At 40.8% G+C, this 17,892-nt stretch overlaps 1 protein-coding gene across 5 annotated transcripts in view; it reads right to left on the bottom strand.

The window, feature by feature from the left end:
- Positions 1–17,892, bottom strand: part of AREL1 (apoptosis resistant E3 ubiquitin protein ligase 1) — a 293,395-nt gene that overhangs the window by 156,248 nt on the left and 119,255 nt on the right. For 4 of the 5 annotated variants that reach the window (XM_033951578.1, XM_033951577.1, XM_033951580.1 and 1 more), the window contains one exon: positions 9,967–10,147. The exons of the other annotated variant lie outside the window; for it this stretch is intronic. In XM_033951578.1, the coding sequence (XP_033807469.1) occupies positions 9,967–10,147 (181 nt within the window). The remainder of the gene's footprint in view (positions 1–9,966; positions 10,148–17,892) is intronic. 5 annotated transcript variants of the gene reach the window in all.

Here is a 17,892-nt window from a genome sequence, read left to right as displayed (position 1 = left end):
TAATCATATTCACATCCTGTTCAAAAACAAATGATACTAGTAATGTTGCTCTGTCCATTTCAGATGTTATCGTTTGTTCCAGTAAAGCCGTCACATTTGCAAAATCTATCACATTTGTCTCTCCTTCTCTTACTTTCCCAATCTCATTTCCATTTACCTTTCCATTTCCGTCAGGCATCTTTTTATTTGGTAGGTAATAAATTTTGTTAATTGGAGGAATACAGTTTGAAGAAATTTCCAAATTCTCAATGAAGTATCTTTTCAACAAATCAATCGGTAACATTCCTGAAGTTTGAGGAAAATTTAGAAAGCGGAGGTTCAAACGCCTATTAAAATTTTCAAATTGTTCTAGTTTCTTATGAATAATGGAGCTATCTTTAATTGAAGCCAATTTGAATTGTTGCAATTGTTGTATATCCACCTGCATTTGCTTGGCTTGGCCTGTATACTCTAACTTCATAGATTCAACTGACCCAGTCAATAATTCCAATTTCTCATTTAATTTTGTTACCTCTTCAGTTGATTTTTCAATTTTCCCTTCCATCCTCTGCAGCAATTGCCAGATGCTATTCATGGAGACCTCCGTCTGGGAGAGAGAAAGATCCCCTCTTTCTGCTGTTGTTTCCATCTGCCGTTCCGCCGACAATGCTGAGCCCTCGCCGGGAGACCCCACGTTTTCACTTCCGGAAGCGTGTGTCTCTCGCCACAGCGTTTCGGCTGTTGCCGGACACGGAGGCGTCATGGGAGCCGAAGGAGACAGCAATGTCTCAGTGCCCGAAAGGGCCAGTGACTCCCTCCCGTCACCGCCCAACGCCGAGCTCTCCACTCCAGCTTGTGTGGGCGCCGGAGAAGGCGCGAAGAAACGATCCATCGTCTGTTGAATCGGGGTGGACGTCAGGGCCGACGAGGCAGAGGCCCTAAGCACCCCTTTCCTCTTAGAAGGCATCAATATCAGGTATAATGAAAATACAGGCTAGGAGCTTGTTATCAGCGTCTCTCGCAGCTTCTCTACATCGCCGCCATCTTGGTCCATCAAAGTATTTTCTGATGGTTCTGAGTTTCCATAGTACCGAAAAGCATTTTTTAACCACTAAATCTGTGTGAGCATTTAGAGTGAGGTGGCGGTCCAGGGTGACTCCCAGGATTTTAATGGAGTGGTCAATAGGGAAGTCCTGACCATTCAAGGAGATCGCTGTGTCTTTGATTTTGTTGTTAGGGCTTGCAAGGAAAAATTTGGTTTTGTCAGTGTTGAGCTTCAATTTGAATTTGGTCATCCATAGTTCAATTTGCTTTAGAATGGATGATAGATGAATCTTAGTCTCGGGGGTCAAAGTAGTAAGGGGAATAACAATGGTGATATCATCAGCATAGATATAAAATTTAACTTTTAAGCTTTGTAGTAATGAGGCAAGGTAGACGTTGAACAATGTAGGGGAAAGAGGAGAGCCTTGTGGGACTCCGCAAGAGTTTACCCAACTAAAGGATTTTTTATTGTCACTATAGACTTGATATAAACGTTTTCTCAAAAACCCCCGAAACTATTTTAACACGTTACCTGAAAGACCAATTGACTCTAGACCAGGGGTAGGGAACTCCGGTCCTCAAGAGCCGTATTCCAGCCGGGTTTTCAGGATTTTCACAATGAATATGCATGAGATCTATTTGCATGCACTGCTTTCAATGCATATTCATTGAGGAAATCCTGAAAACCTGACTGGAATACGGCTCTCAAGGACCGGAGTTCCCTATCCCTGCTCTAGATAGTCAATCAGAATTGCATGGTCAACCAGATCGAAGGCACTGCTTAGGTCTAGTTGCAGAATTAGAGCACTAGTACCCTGACTAAATAAGGTATGGAGGAAGTCCAGTAATGATGCCATGACAGTTTCAGTGCTGAATCCAGAACGAAAACCAGACTGATTGTCTTGCAGTATGCTAAATTTGTCCAGATACATTACTAGTTCCTGGTTGACCAGTCCTTCCATTAGCTTAACGAACAAGGGAGTGCTCGCAATTGGTTTGTAGTTAGATGTCAGTTTGGTAGATTCTCTAGGGTTTTTGACAAGACTGAGATAATATTCCACATGTCCTAATTTAGGAGTAAGGTTCATGACTATCCTGATTTGCTCAAAAATAACTCCAATATAAATCTCACATCTTTCAGACATGGCTCCCTTTCCAGCTGTTTTCCTGCTGGTAGATATTCTCTAGCCTGTACCTTACTCCTGGTTCTCGTCTAAGCTTGCTCTTGATTTTGAGTGTGTCTGCTGGGCCTGTTCTTCTCTTTCTCTCAATTATACTTGTATTGGCGCCATCAGTTTTATCCATTACTAGTTTGTACCAGTGACAATGCTGTGCCAAAAATATCACCTTCTGGTCACTCTGACATGATGGATGTTATTAAAAAAATATTTCTTGCCATTCTCTGCCTATGGGAAAAACCTTTATTAACTTTAGTTTCTCAGCTGCCGGGAGTTTCTATACCATCAATCTATGGAGAGTGCATTGTTGGACACATCTGAGGACAGAGCAAGGTTGCGGGAAACTATCAGCATTATCAGCTTTAGTAGTTACAAGGATTCAGATAATACTCCATGCACTGTACTCCTGGCTGGGGAGTTGGAAAAAGGCACCCAAGAGGGAAGGAAAGCACTACCTATCTTGCCCCTGCTGAGACCAGTGGAGGTAACCCTTGATGTGAAAAGGACAGCACTGGAGACTCTACACAGAATGTACTGAATTTTCTCCTTTAATAGATCAATATTCTAAATAGAATTAATAATCTAATCTAATCTAATCTAAACCTTAAGTTTATATACCGCATCATCTCCATGAGAATGTGAAAATATACTGAAAGCTCAGTCTACAAAGATTCAAATTTAGTGATGAATGGAAAAAGACCAGACTTTAAGAATAAATGGGATACCCATGTGGGATCCCTACGAAGGTCAAGATAAGGAAATTGGGTCATTAGGGCATAGACAGGGGGTGGGTAAGCAGGGTGGGCAGACTTGATGGGCTGTAGCCCTTTTCTGCCGTCATCTTCTATGTTTCTATGTTTAAATTAAAATATTGACGGTCTCAAGGGGCTGTGACAAATATGGATAAAAATGAATCCATCCAAAGAGAAGTGTGTGAAGATTGCCCATCATAGTGCATTTAATTATCAAATGCAAAATGCTGAAATGCCAAAAATAGGAATTGCTAAAGTGACAAACTTGGGAGGAAGAACAATACCATAAACCGGACTGACCTAAATTGAATGACGCAAATTGTATAGTACCTAATACCTCAGATAAACCTATAAATGAAAAAATGAAATTGCCATTTAGAAAACATATATGCCAAGGCAGATGAACTTCAATGTAGGGAAATGCAAGGTCATGCATATAGGGAGAAAGAACCCGATGTTCAGCTACCAAATGGGGGGATTAGTATTAGAGGGAAATAACCTTGAAAGAGATTTGGGTGCACTGGTGGACACAACAATGAAGTCAACGGCACAATGCGCAGTAGCCGCGAAGAAGGCAAACAGAATGTTGGGCATTATTAAGAAGGGTATTACGACCAGAACGAAAGAAGTCATCCTGCCGTTGTATCGGGCAATGGTGCGCCCGCACCTGGAGTACTGTGTTCAGTATTGGTCACCGTACCTTAAGAACGATATGGCAATACTTGAGAGGGTCCAGAGGAGAGCGACACGAATGATTAAGGGCATGGAAAACCTTTCATACACTGAAAGATTGGAGAGACTGGGGCTCTTCTCCCTGGAAAAGCGGAGACTCAGAGGAGACATGATAGAGACCTACAAGATCATGAAGGGCATAGAGAGAGTAGAGAGGGACAGATTCTTCAAACTTTCAAAACATAAAAGAACAAGAGGGCATTCAAAAAAGTTGGAAGGGGACAGATTCAAAACGAATGCTAGGAAGTTCTTCTTTACCCAGCGTGTGGTGGACACCTAGAATGCGCTTCCAGAGGGCGTAATAGGACAGAGTACGGTACTGGAGTTCAAGAAAGGATTGGACAATTTCCTGCTGGAAAAAGGGATAGAGGGGTATAGATAGAGGGCTACTGCACAGGTCCTGGACCTGTTGGGCCGCCACATGAGCGGACTGCTGGGCATGATGGACCTCGGGTCTGACCCAGTGGAGGCATTGCTTATGTTCTTATTAACATACAATTGTATGTCATAAAACTTACAATATCCTTAGTAAATCATCCTTAATAAAAGCTTAAAAAATATATCTGTATTAAAAGCTTAAAAATTATATATATCAAACGGCTTGACTTTCAACTTAGGAAGTAAAAATAACGAGGTTTGAATCAAAAGCAATGGTGTTGAAACCACCTTTATTGACAATCTGTATTTTAAATGAAAGCTCTAAGATAACTGAGGCAACAAACATGTATGGGTCTTGGCATGAAACCACACCTGAAGTGCAGGGAACCGGAATATGAGCGACAAAAAACTACAGCTGGAAATTAAAAGCCCCAAAAGTGGGACTAAAACTACCCTGCATGTACTGCATGTAATTGTTAAATTACTGAAGTCAGCTGCCAAAAATAAACTGAGGGAGCCAGCCAGAAGAATGAGGACGATTATTAGCTTTAACTAGTGCAATATGGAACTATTTAAGTGCAGACAAAAGTTGACCAGAGGGATGGCAGGGTGAAAAATGGGCTATGAGCCGCTAGAAAAAACAACATAGTCGAAATGTCAATTAAAGACCCACATTAATGGGAAGACAAAACATGAATGCTAATAGATCTTGAGAATGACTGTCAAACTAGAATGGATAACACAATTGAAAAACCTGCTTAAAATTAAAATTTAGAAAACGCCAGTGCACTTACTTTCAGAATGAGTAGTGTGGGAGCTAACCTTCCGAGTGAAAGTGAAACTAAGTTCTCGTGTGGCTCCTTATGAAAGCTGTGTTATGTAGCCAACGTGAAGAGTATTTTGCATACGTGAACGTGATGTGACATGGACACTGTGTTCTGTGGCTGTGAGAAGGATGAAAAGATATGTACATATAATGGATTTAAAGAACTATGCTTTAAAGAAACAGGAAAATTTGCCTGAAAATGATGATATTTGGAACAGCATAAGTGTGAATGAAAGGGGCAATTAAACAAAGAATAAGCTTGCTTTTCATTATATCATATAGTGTGGGAGTGTGTGTAGAATGTGTGCATGAATGAGTAAATGGAAATGTGTGAAGTGCAATGAATATGAACTGTGTGAAGCTAGGGTGAATACTTTTGCATATGCTATTAATGTGGACACGTGTATAAAGTGTGTTTGAAAGTGTATGAATGGATAAATGCATTAGAAAAGGCTTAAAATTATTTTTCAAAATGTCAAAGTAAAAAGAATAGTAGTGTGGAATGAATGCGATAACATCTAAGAACATAAGAATAGCCTTACTGAGTCAGACCAATGGTCCATGAAGCCCAGTAGCCCAATCTCACGGTGGCCAATCCAGGTCACTAGTACCTGGCCACCACCCAAGGAGTAGCGATATTCCATGCTATCGATCCAGGGCAAGCAGTGGCTTCCCCCATGTCTTTCTCAATAACAGACTATGGACTTTTCCTCCAGGAAATTGTCCAGACCTTGCTTAAAACCAGCTATGCTATCTGTTCTTACCACAACCTCTGGCAATGCATTCCAGAGCTTAACTATTCTCTGAGTGAAAAAAAATTTCCTCCTATTGGTTTTAAAACTATTTCCCTGTAACTTCATCGAGTGTCCCATAGTCTCTGTAATTTTTGACAAAGTGAAAAATCAATCCTCTTGTACCCATTCTACTCGATTGGTTCCAATCCTATTTCACTGACCGCTCATCAAAAGTTGTTGTTAACAACATATCATCTGATACCTTCCCTTGTGAATACAAAATCCCACTGGGCTCAATATTATCCCCACTTTTATTTAATATCTTTATGGCGCCACTTATGACCTTAGGGCAATCGATCGGGTTTACCATGTATGCCTATGCTGACAACATACAACTCATCCATCCAACTGACCCAGATAACCCCATGGAAACTCAAAACATCAACCAAAAACTAGAACAGATAAGTGAATGGTTAGAGAACAACATGTTAGCCCTAAACATAAACAAAACAAAAACAATGCTTTTCCCATGTAAAGAGGAGCACACTTTGACTATTCCAATCACTCTCAAATCTACACCTCTTCAAATAGTCTCCTCCATAAAACTATTAGGCATAATTTTGGATAACAAGCTTACATACCATCAACAAATCAGCGCTACAGTTTAATAGTGTTTTCATAGTCTATGCATGATCTGTTTCAACAATTTTGGAACCATCATCTATCAACATACAAAGTACACCAATAAAACTCATAATGAAAGCAAGAAAATTCGACCATGTAACACCGCTACTGATCAAAGCACACTGGCTCCCCTTCTCATAAAGAATTAAATATAAAATATTACTCCTCACATTCAAGGCCTTAACAATGAAATCTCCCGATTTCATCAACAGACTACTGATCCCTTATACACCTTCCAGATCACTTCGTTCGCAATCCCAGCATCTACTTACAATACTTTCCTTACGCCACATAAATCACATTACAATCCGATCCTCCATATTTTCAGCAACTGCCCCCTCAATCTAGAATTCTATCCAAGAGAAGAACCCCAACTAGATCACTTCAAATCAAAGTTGAAAACTTTTTTATTCACTGATGCATTAGAAATCTAAAACTATGCTTTCTAGGCTCACTTCGGACAGGATTCCCTTTCCTTTTGTGTTATCCTTGGGTATCTTGCATCCCTATACATTTAATGGAGTTCCCCCTCTTATCTCCTGTTTCTTATACCTATGTTACGTCTCATAAACATTAATTTGTATCAATAGTTTGTTTTATCCTCAATTTATAAATTGTACACCGCTCAGAATATAAGATAGGTGGTATAACAAAACCTAAATAAACTTAAAACTTCAATCATATCTCCCCTCAGTTGTCTCTTTTCCAAGCTGAAGAGCCCTAACCTTTTTAGTCTTTCCTCATATGAGAGGAGTTCCATCTACTTTATCATCTTGGTCACTCTTCTTTGAACCATTTATAGTGCCGCTATATCTTTCTTGAGATAAGACCAGAACTGAATGCAAAACTCCAGATGAGGTCACACCATGGAGCGATACAGGGGCATTATAACATTCTTAGTTTTGTTAATTATCCCTTTTAAAATAATTCCTAGCATCCTGTTTGCTTTATTGGCCGCCACACATTGTGCGGAAGGTTTCATCGTATTGTCTACAATGACACCCAGATCCTTTTCTTGGGCGCTAATTTCCAATGTGATTCAGGTTATTCTTCCCAATGTCCATCACTTTGCATTTGTCCACATTAAATTTCATCTGCCATTTGGACGCCCAGTCTTCCAATTTCCTAAAGTCTGTCTGCAATTTTTCACAATCCGCATGCGTTTTAACAACTTTGAACAGTTTAGTGTCATTTGCAAATTTAATCACCTCACTCGTTGTTCCAATGTCCAGATCATTTATAAATAAGTTAAGTAGCACCGGTCCCAATACAGATCTCTGCGGCACTCCACTGTTTACTCCATTTGAGGCATATTAATGTACCTTCTCCCTCCGTATTCACGGTTTCAGCATTTGAGGTTTCGATTATTCACAGTTTTTAGCTTGCTGGCTCCTCCCCCCAGATTACATCAGCTTGCATAGAGAAATTGCTGATTCCAAGCGTTTACAGAGAAAATCGCTGATTCCCAGCACTTTCTTCACCGTGTTTTGCCTCTCCTTCAGGAACAGGCCAGGTCTCCCACCATGTTATTCGGAATTTCACTATATTCACGATGGTTTTTAATAGAAAAAGTTATTTGCGTTTTTTCTGTATTTGTGGTTCTGTTAATCCCCTATCACAGCGAATATGGAGGGAGAAGTGTAGAAGGATTCAATGTCCAAAGTGACGATAATAATGTTGTCAAATTCACCATCAAATTCTTCTAAAATATTGATCATGTGAGATGAGTCTCTTATATATGATTAAATTTTCAGGAAGAACGGTCTTAAGAAAAAATCTACAAAATCCGATACGGGTTCTAATACGGAGCCATTGCCTGAAATAATAGGTATATCTGGGGGGTTGGTTATAGATTTATGTATTTTTTGCCAATATGTAAACAGTTGGAATTACTAGATGTTCAACTGTGAGAAAAGATTTTTCTTTAGGAGTAATGAAAACCCGACATTTGATGCATGTTCAACAAGGTCTTTAATGTCGGTTCATAGTCTTAAGCATTTAAGACTGATGTGCGCCGACAATTCAGCACAGGACTTCATCGAGCTGAAGAAAAACCTTCTTTTAAAGGGCTCTAACGGGGGGTCTTGGTGGGGAACCCCCCCCCACTCTACTTAATAGTGATCGCGCTGGCGTTGGGGGCGTTGTAACCCCACATTATACTGTAAACTTAACTTTTTCTCTATTTTTTACGGAAAAAGTTACGTTTTCAGTATAAAATGGGGGGTTACACCCCCCCAATGCCAGCACGATCCCTATTAAGTAGAGTGGGGGGGTTCTCCCCACACCCTCCGTCGAAGCCCTTTAAAAGAAGGATTCTATTTGGTGCGATGAAGTCCTGCGCTGAATTGTCGGCGCGCGTCTGTCTCGTGCGCTTAAGACCAGTCACCTTAATGTCATTTTTTAATGATTCTGTAGGGTCAGATTTTAGGATGACATAGGTTTGGTCGTCAGAAAGTTGTCTTTGAATTCTGCTACATATTTGTCTCAATCCAAAATCACAATCCCAGCACCTTCGCCAGCTGGTTTAATTACAATTTCTTGATTAGAAGACAATCCTTTGATAGCATTTGTTTCTTCATAAGTCAGATTGTGTATATTTATATATCTTATGTCTCTCTAACTTCTCAGCAGCTCGTAAGACACATTCATTGAATGTGGAAATGAGGGGTTCTACAAGACCTGGAGGTATCCATCTTGAGGATACTTTTAAAATGGATTGGTCGTCTGTATAAACACAGTCTTGGATCGAAAAGTAATGTTGGATCTGTAGTTTTCAATTGAATTTATATAAAGTGACCCATGTCTGGAAAGCATCATAGGATGCAGAGGAAACAAAAGTCCTTTCTGTAGTAGAGCAATCTGATGAGTTGTCAGACAGAAACTTGACAGATTGTATATTGGAATGTTATCTATTGTGGAGATGGTTGATTTGTCTGTGGGGGATAGTATGTGCTGTTTTTTCCTCTTCCCCTTCCTCTGTTGTAGTTCAATTGAGTAAACTAGACACAGATGAACCCCTATTTATAGGAGCATATTCAGTCATGTACGAGAACTGTGACTGCCAACAGTACTCAGGCTTAGGAAAGGGGTCACCAATGCACAGTCATATATGTGTGACACAGGACAACACAATCATATCCAAGAATGTTCACTTTTGCAGAACAGAAGTTACTGTCATGTAATAAAAGGGGAAAAGTAGTGGTTAGAGCTACAGCCTCATCACTCAGAGGTAGTGGGTTCAAACCCAGCGCTGCTCCCTGTGACCCTGGGCAAGTCACTTAATCCTCCTCTGCCCCATTAGATAAATTATGAGCCCACCAGGATAGATAGGGAAAATGCCTGAAGTACCTGTATGTAAACCACTTTGAGTGTGGCTGTGTAACTACAAAAAGGTGGTATACAAGTCCCAATCCCTTTCCCAACTACAGGAGGAACATGCCATGAAGGGTTATGGAACCTGCAAAAGGCATGAGGGGGAGCAGGGGAGGATTGCCACAATGGGCTACATAACCTACCATAGGCATGAAGAGGGGTCAGAGGAGGACTGGGCTCCAGAACCTGCCACAGGTATGAGGATGGGGCTGTGCCATTATGGGGTTGCAGAGCCTGAGACAAACTGATATGATGTGAGGAAGGGGTAGGACTGTCTCAACCCTCACCATTCAAGACAATGATGTCAAACTCTCCATTGCTGATTAGCTGGCTTTGGTAGGTGATACAAGTACGGAAGCAGCCTCTCTGGTACAGAGTAAGACGCAGGAATACTTGACATGTCTGTCTGTCTGAGACCACGGACTTCTCAAAGCAAGCTTCAGAACTAGTTTCCTCTGAAGGACCCAGCTTAAGAAAAGAAAAAGTTATTTTTAGCTCCTCTTTGGCAGGATGTCTTAATATCAACTAACAATTTATTTGTATAATAATAATAGTTTATATACCGCAGTACCGTTAAGTTCTATGCGGTTTACAAAAGATTAGTGAATTACAAGTTGAGAGAACTTAAGGGAAGGGGGAACAAGAGGGGGAAAGGGCAAGAGAACCGTTATAGAGGGAAAAGAGAGGAACGGGTCAGAATTACAAACAGAATTGTGGCAAATTAAATATTTCTTTAAGTTCATCATTCTTATTTACCATCTAACTCCTGAAATCATATCTGTCTATATTTTCCATATGCAGAAAAGAAGGTACCAAGCCTCAGGTTAGAACAGAACAATGAAAGAAGAGGCATAGATGTCAAAACCAACCTTCAATTACATATACTTTATTGGTCATTTTTCAAAGTCCAAAATCAAGTCCTTAACATACAAAATGAATGTAGAAACATAGAATATGACGGCAGAAAAGGGCCTTCGGCCCAACAAGTCTGCCCACTCAAATAACCCTCCCCTCTAAGTTCTTCTTTGAAGTGAACCCACGTGTTGATCCCATTTATTCTTAAAGTCAGTCATGTTACTGGCCTCAACTACCTGAAGTGGAAGATCATTCCAACGGTCATCCACCCTTTCGGTGAAGAAGTACTTCCTAGTGTCACTATGAAACTTCCCGCCACTGAGTTTTAGCAGATGCTGTCTTGTCGCCGTAGGGCCTGTAAGGAAAAAGATGTCTTCTTCCACCTCAATATAGCCAGTAACGTATTTGAACGTCTCTATCATGTCATCCCTTTCTCTGCATTCCTCGAGAGAGTAAAGCTGCAACTTACCTAGACGTTCTTCATATGGGGTATCCTTGAGCCCTGAGACCATCTTGGTGACCAATCGTTGAACCGATTCCATTCTTAGCACATCCTTCCGATAGTGTGGCCTCCAAAATTGTACACAGTATTCCAGATGTGGTCTCACCATAGACCTATACAGCAGCATTACCACTTCGGGCTTTCGGCTGACAAAGCTTCTCCGGATGCAACCCAGCATTTATCTAGCCTTGGATGAGGCTTCTCTATTTTGATTGGCTGCCTTCCATTGAATTCCATTGAATGGAATTCCTTTTTTCACACACTTTTGAGCTATATATGCTCTCTCTATGAGATTATTTACACCATTATCGTCATTCTTTGGATTATTTTTTGGACTATCTTTATTATATATATTTTTGAGTGGAATTTTTTTGGTTTTTGTTTCCCATGATCATGAAGTTATTTTTAAAGACGCTTTCAGTGATTAATTGATTTTTTTCTACACTTTATATTAAATTTCTTCTACATTTTATATTAAATTTCCTCCCCTTTTCCTAATGTTTTTAACCTTAATTGTTTCTTTTATATTGAATTGTATTTCTCCCCATAACTTTACCTTTTTGTGATCATATATGTTAATTAGTCCTGTTGTCTATGTTTAGTCATGTTATGAATTTTTATGATATTTTAATATGTTTAATATTAAGTTGTTCTAGTTATGTATCTTTACCCTAACTTTGTAATTTTAGCTGTACATCGCTTAGAACCTGGAATAGGCGATTAATCAAATTCTATAATAAACTTGGAAACTTATCTTTGTTGTTTGTCTTGTCCTATATGTTTATATGTTGATGGTCATTGACTATTGGTTGATAGCTATTGATTTTACACAGTTCTAATTTATTATATTATATTATAAGATTGTGATATGAATAAAAATTTTGATAACTGTTATTAAATTTACTCTGCTGCTTCTTGCTTATTACTAATGTTTGCTATATTTATATATTATTGTAATTGAGTGTGAGGGGTCTTCAGCTTGTTTTGACTTTTTGTACCTCTATTCTTTAGCATATTGTTCTCTCTTTTTATTGTCTTGATTAAAATTCAGCTGCCAAATAGTAGACCAGTGCTCCAGAAAAAGTAGGTCCTGTGTCATAGTGTGGGCATGGTACCTCCGCCCACTATGTTGCATAATTTAGCATCATCGGCAAATAATGCAATTTTACCTCGAAGTCCCTTAGGCAGATCTTGTATGAAGATATTAAATAGGATTGGACCCAGGACCGAGCCCTGCGGTACTCCACTGTGCACTTCTGACTTTTTAGAGGGAGTACCGTTTACCACTACCCTCTGATGTCTGCCACTGAGCCAGTCCTTAACCCATGCAGTTAATATTTCTCCTAGCCCCAACGAACTCATCTTGTTCAAAAGTCTACGGTGTGGGACGATATCAAAAGCCTAGCTGAAGTCCAGATACACTACATCTAGGGACTCTCCCATATCTAGTTCTTTTGTTACCCAGTCAAAGAAGCTGATCAGGTTAGATTGGCAGGATATCCCCTTTGTAAATCCATGCTGGTGGGGATCCCTCAGTCTCTCGTCATCCAGAACCATATCTAATTTGTGTTTAATCAATGTTTCCATAAGCTTACACACTATTGATGTGAAACTTACCGGTCTGTAATTTGCATCCTTTTTGTGGAGCGGAATGACAATAGCTGTTTTCCAGTCTAATGAAACTTTTCCCGTGCTCAGAGAAAAATTAAAGAGTGCGGCTAACGACTCTGCCAGGACATCTCTCAATTCCCTAAGCACTCTGGGGTGCAATTTATCCGGTCCCATGGCTTTATTCACTTTGAGTCTTGACAATTCTTGGTAGATGCTGCTGGTGGAAAATTCAAAGTTCCTGAACGGGTCTTCTGAGCTCTCCCTTGTTTGCAGCTGAGGACCGGATGGATCCTGGTGCCTCACAGGTAAATACTGAGCAGTAGTATTTGTTCAGCAGTTCGGCTTTATCGGAGTCCGATTCTGCAAAGTTGCCGTCGGGTTTCCTCAGGCGCACTATCCCGTCTGTATTCCTCTTTCTATCACTAACATACCTGAAGAAGGATTTATCTCCTTTTTTAATAGCTAAATCTTCTTCCATCCTTGGCGTTTCTGACTGCTGTTCTAGATTTTCTAGATAATCTTCTTTGTCTTCTGGTCGTTGTGATCGTTTGTAGGATACAAATGCTCTTTTCTTCTGTTTTATGAGTTCCGAGATCTCCGCAGAGAACCATTGGGGTTTGTTATTTCTCCATCGTTTACTCATAGTTCTTATAAAGAGGTTGGTTGCTTCCTGTAGGGTAGATTTCAGAGCTGATCACATTACCTCCACATCATCTGTTGTGTCTTGGTTTTGCAGCGCCTTATAGACAAAATCTCCCATGTTCTCAAAGTAAGTGCCCTTAAAGTTAAGGACCTTCGTGGTCCCAACTCAGATCCAAGTTTCAGCGACTATGTCACCTTCCTCAGGGGACAACAAAGGACTAAAAATAGAATAAAATGACAACAATTTAAAATCTCCATACACAGTTCATTTTTATAATACCATATTAAACATGTTCTTTTTGTGTTAGTAATACCTATCTTTGAATATCTTAATGACATTTAATTGGCCAATTTCTTTATCTTTCGCATATGTCATGTGACTGTTTATGTATTTGGAGTAATACATCACTCTTTTTAATGGTACAGTACAAATTCAATTATCAGTTTATATGGAATGTTTTCTCATTTTTATTGTTTTTGGATAGCTCTCAACATTATCAAAATACAATTGATTATTAGTTATTTGAGAAATTCATAACGCAATAAACAAAAGAACATAAGAACATAAGCAATACCTCCACTGGGTCAGACCTGAGGTCCATCGTGCCCAGCAGTCCGCTCATGCGGCAGCCCAACAGATCCAGGACCTGTGCAGTAACCCTCTATCTATACCCCTCTATCCCTTTTTCCAGCAGGAAATTGTCCAATCCTTTCTTGAACTCCAGTACCGTACTCTGTCCTATTACGCCCTCGGGAAGCGCATTCCAGGTGTCCACCACACGCTGGGTAAAGAAAAACTTCCTAGCATTCGTTTTGAATCTGTCCCCTTCCAACTTTTCCGAATGCCCTCTTGTTCTTTTATGTTTTGATAGTTTGAAGAATCTGTCCCTCTCTACTCTCTCTATGCCCTTTATGATCTTGTAGGTCTCTATCATGTCTTCTCTGAGTCTCCGCTTTTCCAGGGAGAAGAGCCCCAGTCTCTCCAATCTTTCAGTGTATGAAAGGTTTTCCATGCCCTTAATCATTCGTGTCGCTCTCCTCTGGACCCTCTCAAGTATTGCCATATCCTTCTTAAGGTACGGTGACCAATACTGAACACAGTACTCCAGGTGCGGGCGCACCATTGCCCGATACAACGGCAGGATGACTTCTTTCGTTCTGATCGTAATACCCTTCTTAATAATACCCAACATTCTGTTTGCCTTCTTCGCGGCTACTGTGCATTGTGCCGTTGACTTCATTGTTGTGTCCACCAGTGCACCCAAATCTCTTTCAAGGTTACTTCCCTCTAATACTAATCCCCCCATTTGGTAGCTGAACATCGGGTTCTTTCTCCCTATATGCATGACCTTGCATTTCCCTACATTGAAGTTCATCTGCCATTTATTCACCCACTCCTCCAGTTTGTTCAGGTCCCTTTGTAGGTCCTCACACTCTTCCGCAGTTCTAACCCTTCTACAGAGTTTAGTGTCATCCGCAAATTTTATAACTTCACACTTCGTCCCCGTTTCCAGGCCATTAATAAATACATTGAACAGCAGCGGGTCCGAGTACCGACCCCTGCGGAACTCCACTCGTGACCCTCCTCCAGCCCGAGTAGTGACCCTTCACTCCAACCCTCTGCCTTCTGCCTGCCAACCACTGTTTGACCCATCAGTGTATGTCCCCTTCCACCCCGTGGTTCCACAGCTTCCTAAGTAGCCGCTCATGGGGTACCTTGTCAAAGGCCTTTTGGAAGTCGAGGTAAATGATGTCCACGGGTTCCCCTTTGTCCAACTGGCTGTTTATCCCCTCAAAGAAGTGCAGTAAGTTTGTTTGGCACAATCTTCCCTTGCAGAAGTCATGTTGGCTCGCTTTCATCAGCCCATTTTTTTCGATGTGTTCACAGATGCTGTGCTTTATCGGTGCTTCTACCATCTTGCCCGGAACCGATGTCAAACTTACTGGCCTGTAGTTTCCTGGGTCTCCTCTTGACCCCTTTTTAAAGATAGATGTAACATTTGCTATCTTCCAGTCCTCCAGGATCTCGCCAGTTTTCAAGGATAGGTTGCAAACTCGTTGGAGTATTCCCACTATCTCATTTCTTAGTTATTTTAGTACCACAGGGTGGATTCTGAACGGGCCTGGTGATTTGTCGCTTTTCAATCTATCTATCTGTTTGAGGACATCCTCATGGCTCACCTCTATTGTTGACAGTTTTTCTTCTTGGTCTCCATGGAAGATCATTTTAGGTATTCAGTATTAAAAATTAATATATTTTTAATGTTAATGACATTGAATCAGCCATCATTTTTTTTAATTAATAATGACATTTATCATTTAATTGAAGGGTAACTGGCATTTTTTCAAAAAGTCAGTATTTAGTTTTTATAACCATTTGATAATTCAATTGTATTTCACATCTCCTGTGATATTTTTATGTATTAATGTTTTAGTTTATATATGCAATTTTTACATATTGATTTTATTTGTTCCTTCTCATGTATGTTACATTGTCACACCCGCGCCCCTGAGATGCACAGCAAGCCCATGGGACCGTGACAAAACTTTTGGTCCAGCATGTCCCTTGCAACCAAGGGACCGTTCAGCACTTATCTAAACTAAACTAAACCTTAAGTTTGTATACCACATCATCTCCATAAAGATAGAGCTTGACATAGTTTACAGGTAATTCAATAAATGAGGGAAGGACATAATAAGAAATTAGAGGTTATGAAGAGGATAGCTAGCTTTACATTTTAAATGGATAGCTTTACGTTTTGGAGAAAAGCCAGGTTTTCAGATGCTTTCGGAATAATTGGAATGAGCCCAGGTTCCGCAGCGGGGCAGGGAGGTTATTCCAACTGGCTGGCTAACAGCCTAACAGGGTCATGCAAGTAATGAGTCTTAGTCAGAAATGGCAAAAAAACCCAATAGCTTTATTTCAGCCACTGGCCAAATAAACCATAACATAGGCTTCAGCCTTGCAGTTTCAAGAAAACATTCATTCCATGAAATCATATATTTCTCATACAGAAACAAAACACCAAAAATCAAAGTTTCCAAAGTTTGTCAGTAATGGCTTGAAATACAGTCCCCTGCTTCTGGACTTTAATAGTAGATTATAATACAGTCCTCTTCACCAGAGCAGATAGTTCATATACTTTAGGCTTGCAATATTCACTCAGATATTTATTCCAAAAGGAGCACTGTCAGTCCTTGGCCAGATAATGAAAAGAGAAAAAAAACCTCCCAGCAAACTGGGTAGCAAAGCATGCAGGAATATCACCTGGCTTCCCTTCAGCATAACCTTTCCTTAAATAAGCTGTTTCTTTATAAGCAGAACTTATGCTCAGAAACCCAGGCACTGTCAGGGAAAAACTTATAACAGTCCAGCATATAGAAACATAGAAACACAGAAGATGACGGCAGAAAAGGGCTACAGCCCATCAAGTCTGCCCACTCTGCTTACCCACCCCCTGTCTATGCCCTAATGACCCAATTTCCTTATCTTGACCCTAGTAGGGATCCCACATGGGTATCCCATTTATTCTTAAAGTCTGGCATGCTGTCTGCCTCGATCACCTGCACTGGAAGCTTGTTCCAATGATCAACCACTCTCTCTGTGAAGAAATGCTTTCTGGTGTCGCCATGAAATTTTCTGCCCCTGAGTTTGAGCGGGTGCCCTCTTGTGGCCGAGGGTCCCTTGAGAAAGAAACTATCATCTTCCACTTCGACACGTCCCGTGAGGTACTTAAATGTTTCGATCATGTCTCCCCTCTCCCTACGTTCCTCAAGAGTGTAGAGCTGCAATTTGTTCAGTCTCTCTTCGTACGAGAGACCCTTGAGCCCCGAGATCATCCTGGTGGCCGTCCGTTGAACCGATTCAATTCTGCGCACATCTTTACTGTAATGTGGCCTCCAGAATTGCACACAGTACTCCAGATGAGGTCTCACCATGGCCCTGTACAACGGCATTATGACTTCAGGCTTTCGGCTGACGAAACTTCTATTGATACAACCCAATATCTGCCTTGCCTTAGATGAAGCCTTCTCCACTTAATTGGCAGTTTTCATGTCTGCACTGATGATTACTCCTAAATCTCGTTCTGCTGAAGTCCTAGTTAAAATTTCTCCGTTCAAGAAGTACGTCCTGCATGGATTTCCGCTTCCGAGGTGCATGACCTTACATTTTTTAGCATTGAAGCCTAGCTGCCAAGTTGAGGACCAACTTTCCAATGTAAGCAGGTCCTGCGCCATATAATTCTGTAAACTGCATTCACTTACTATATTACATAGTTTGGCGTCATCGGCGAATAGTGTTATTTTACCTTGAAGCCCTTGAGTCAGATCCCCTATGAATATGTTGAAAAGGAGTGGACCCAGGACCGAGCCCTGCGGCACTCCACTGGTCACCTCCGATGTTTTAGAGAGGGTACCATTAACCACCACCCTCTGAAGTCTGCCACTCAGCCAATCATTGACCCATGCAGTTAGTGTCTCTCCATCGATTCCATCTTGCTTAGCAGCCTGCGGTGTGGGACACTGTCAAAAGCTTTACTGAAGTCCAGGTACACGACATCCAAAGACTCTCCCAAGTCCAACTTTCTTGTTACCCAGTCAA

Source organism: Geotrypetes seraphini, chromosome 7 (assembly GCF_902459505.1).
Source record: "Geotrypetes seraphini chromosome 7, aGeoSer1.1, whole genome shotgun sequence".
In the NCBI taxonomy this organism is placed as follows: Eukaryota; Metazoa; Chordata; class Amphibia; order Gymnophiona; family Dermophiidae; genus Geotrypetes; species Geotrypetes seraphini.
The sequence above is the reverse complement of the archived record's forward strand: the minus strand, read 5'-3'. Positions and strand labels throughout refer to the sequence as shown.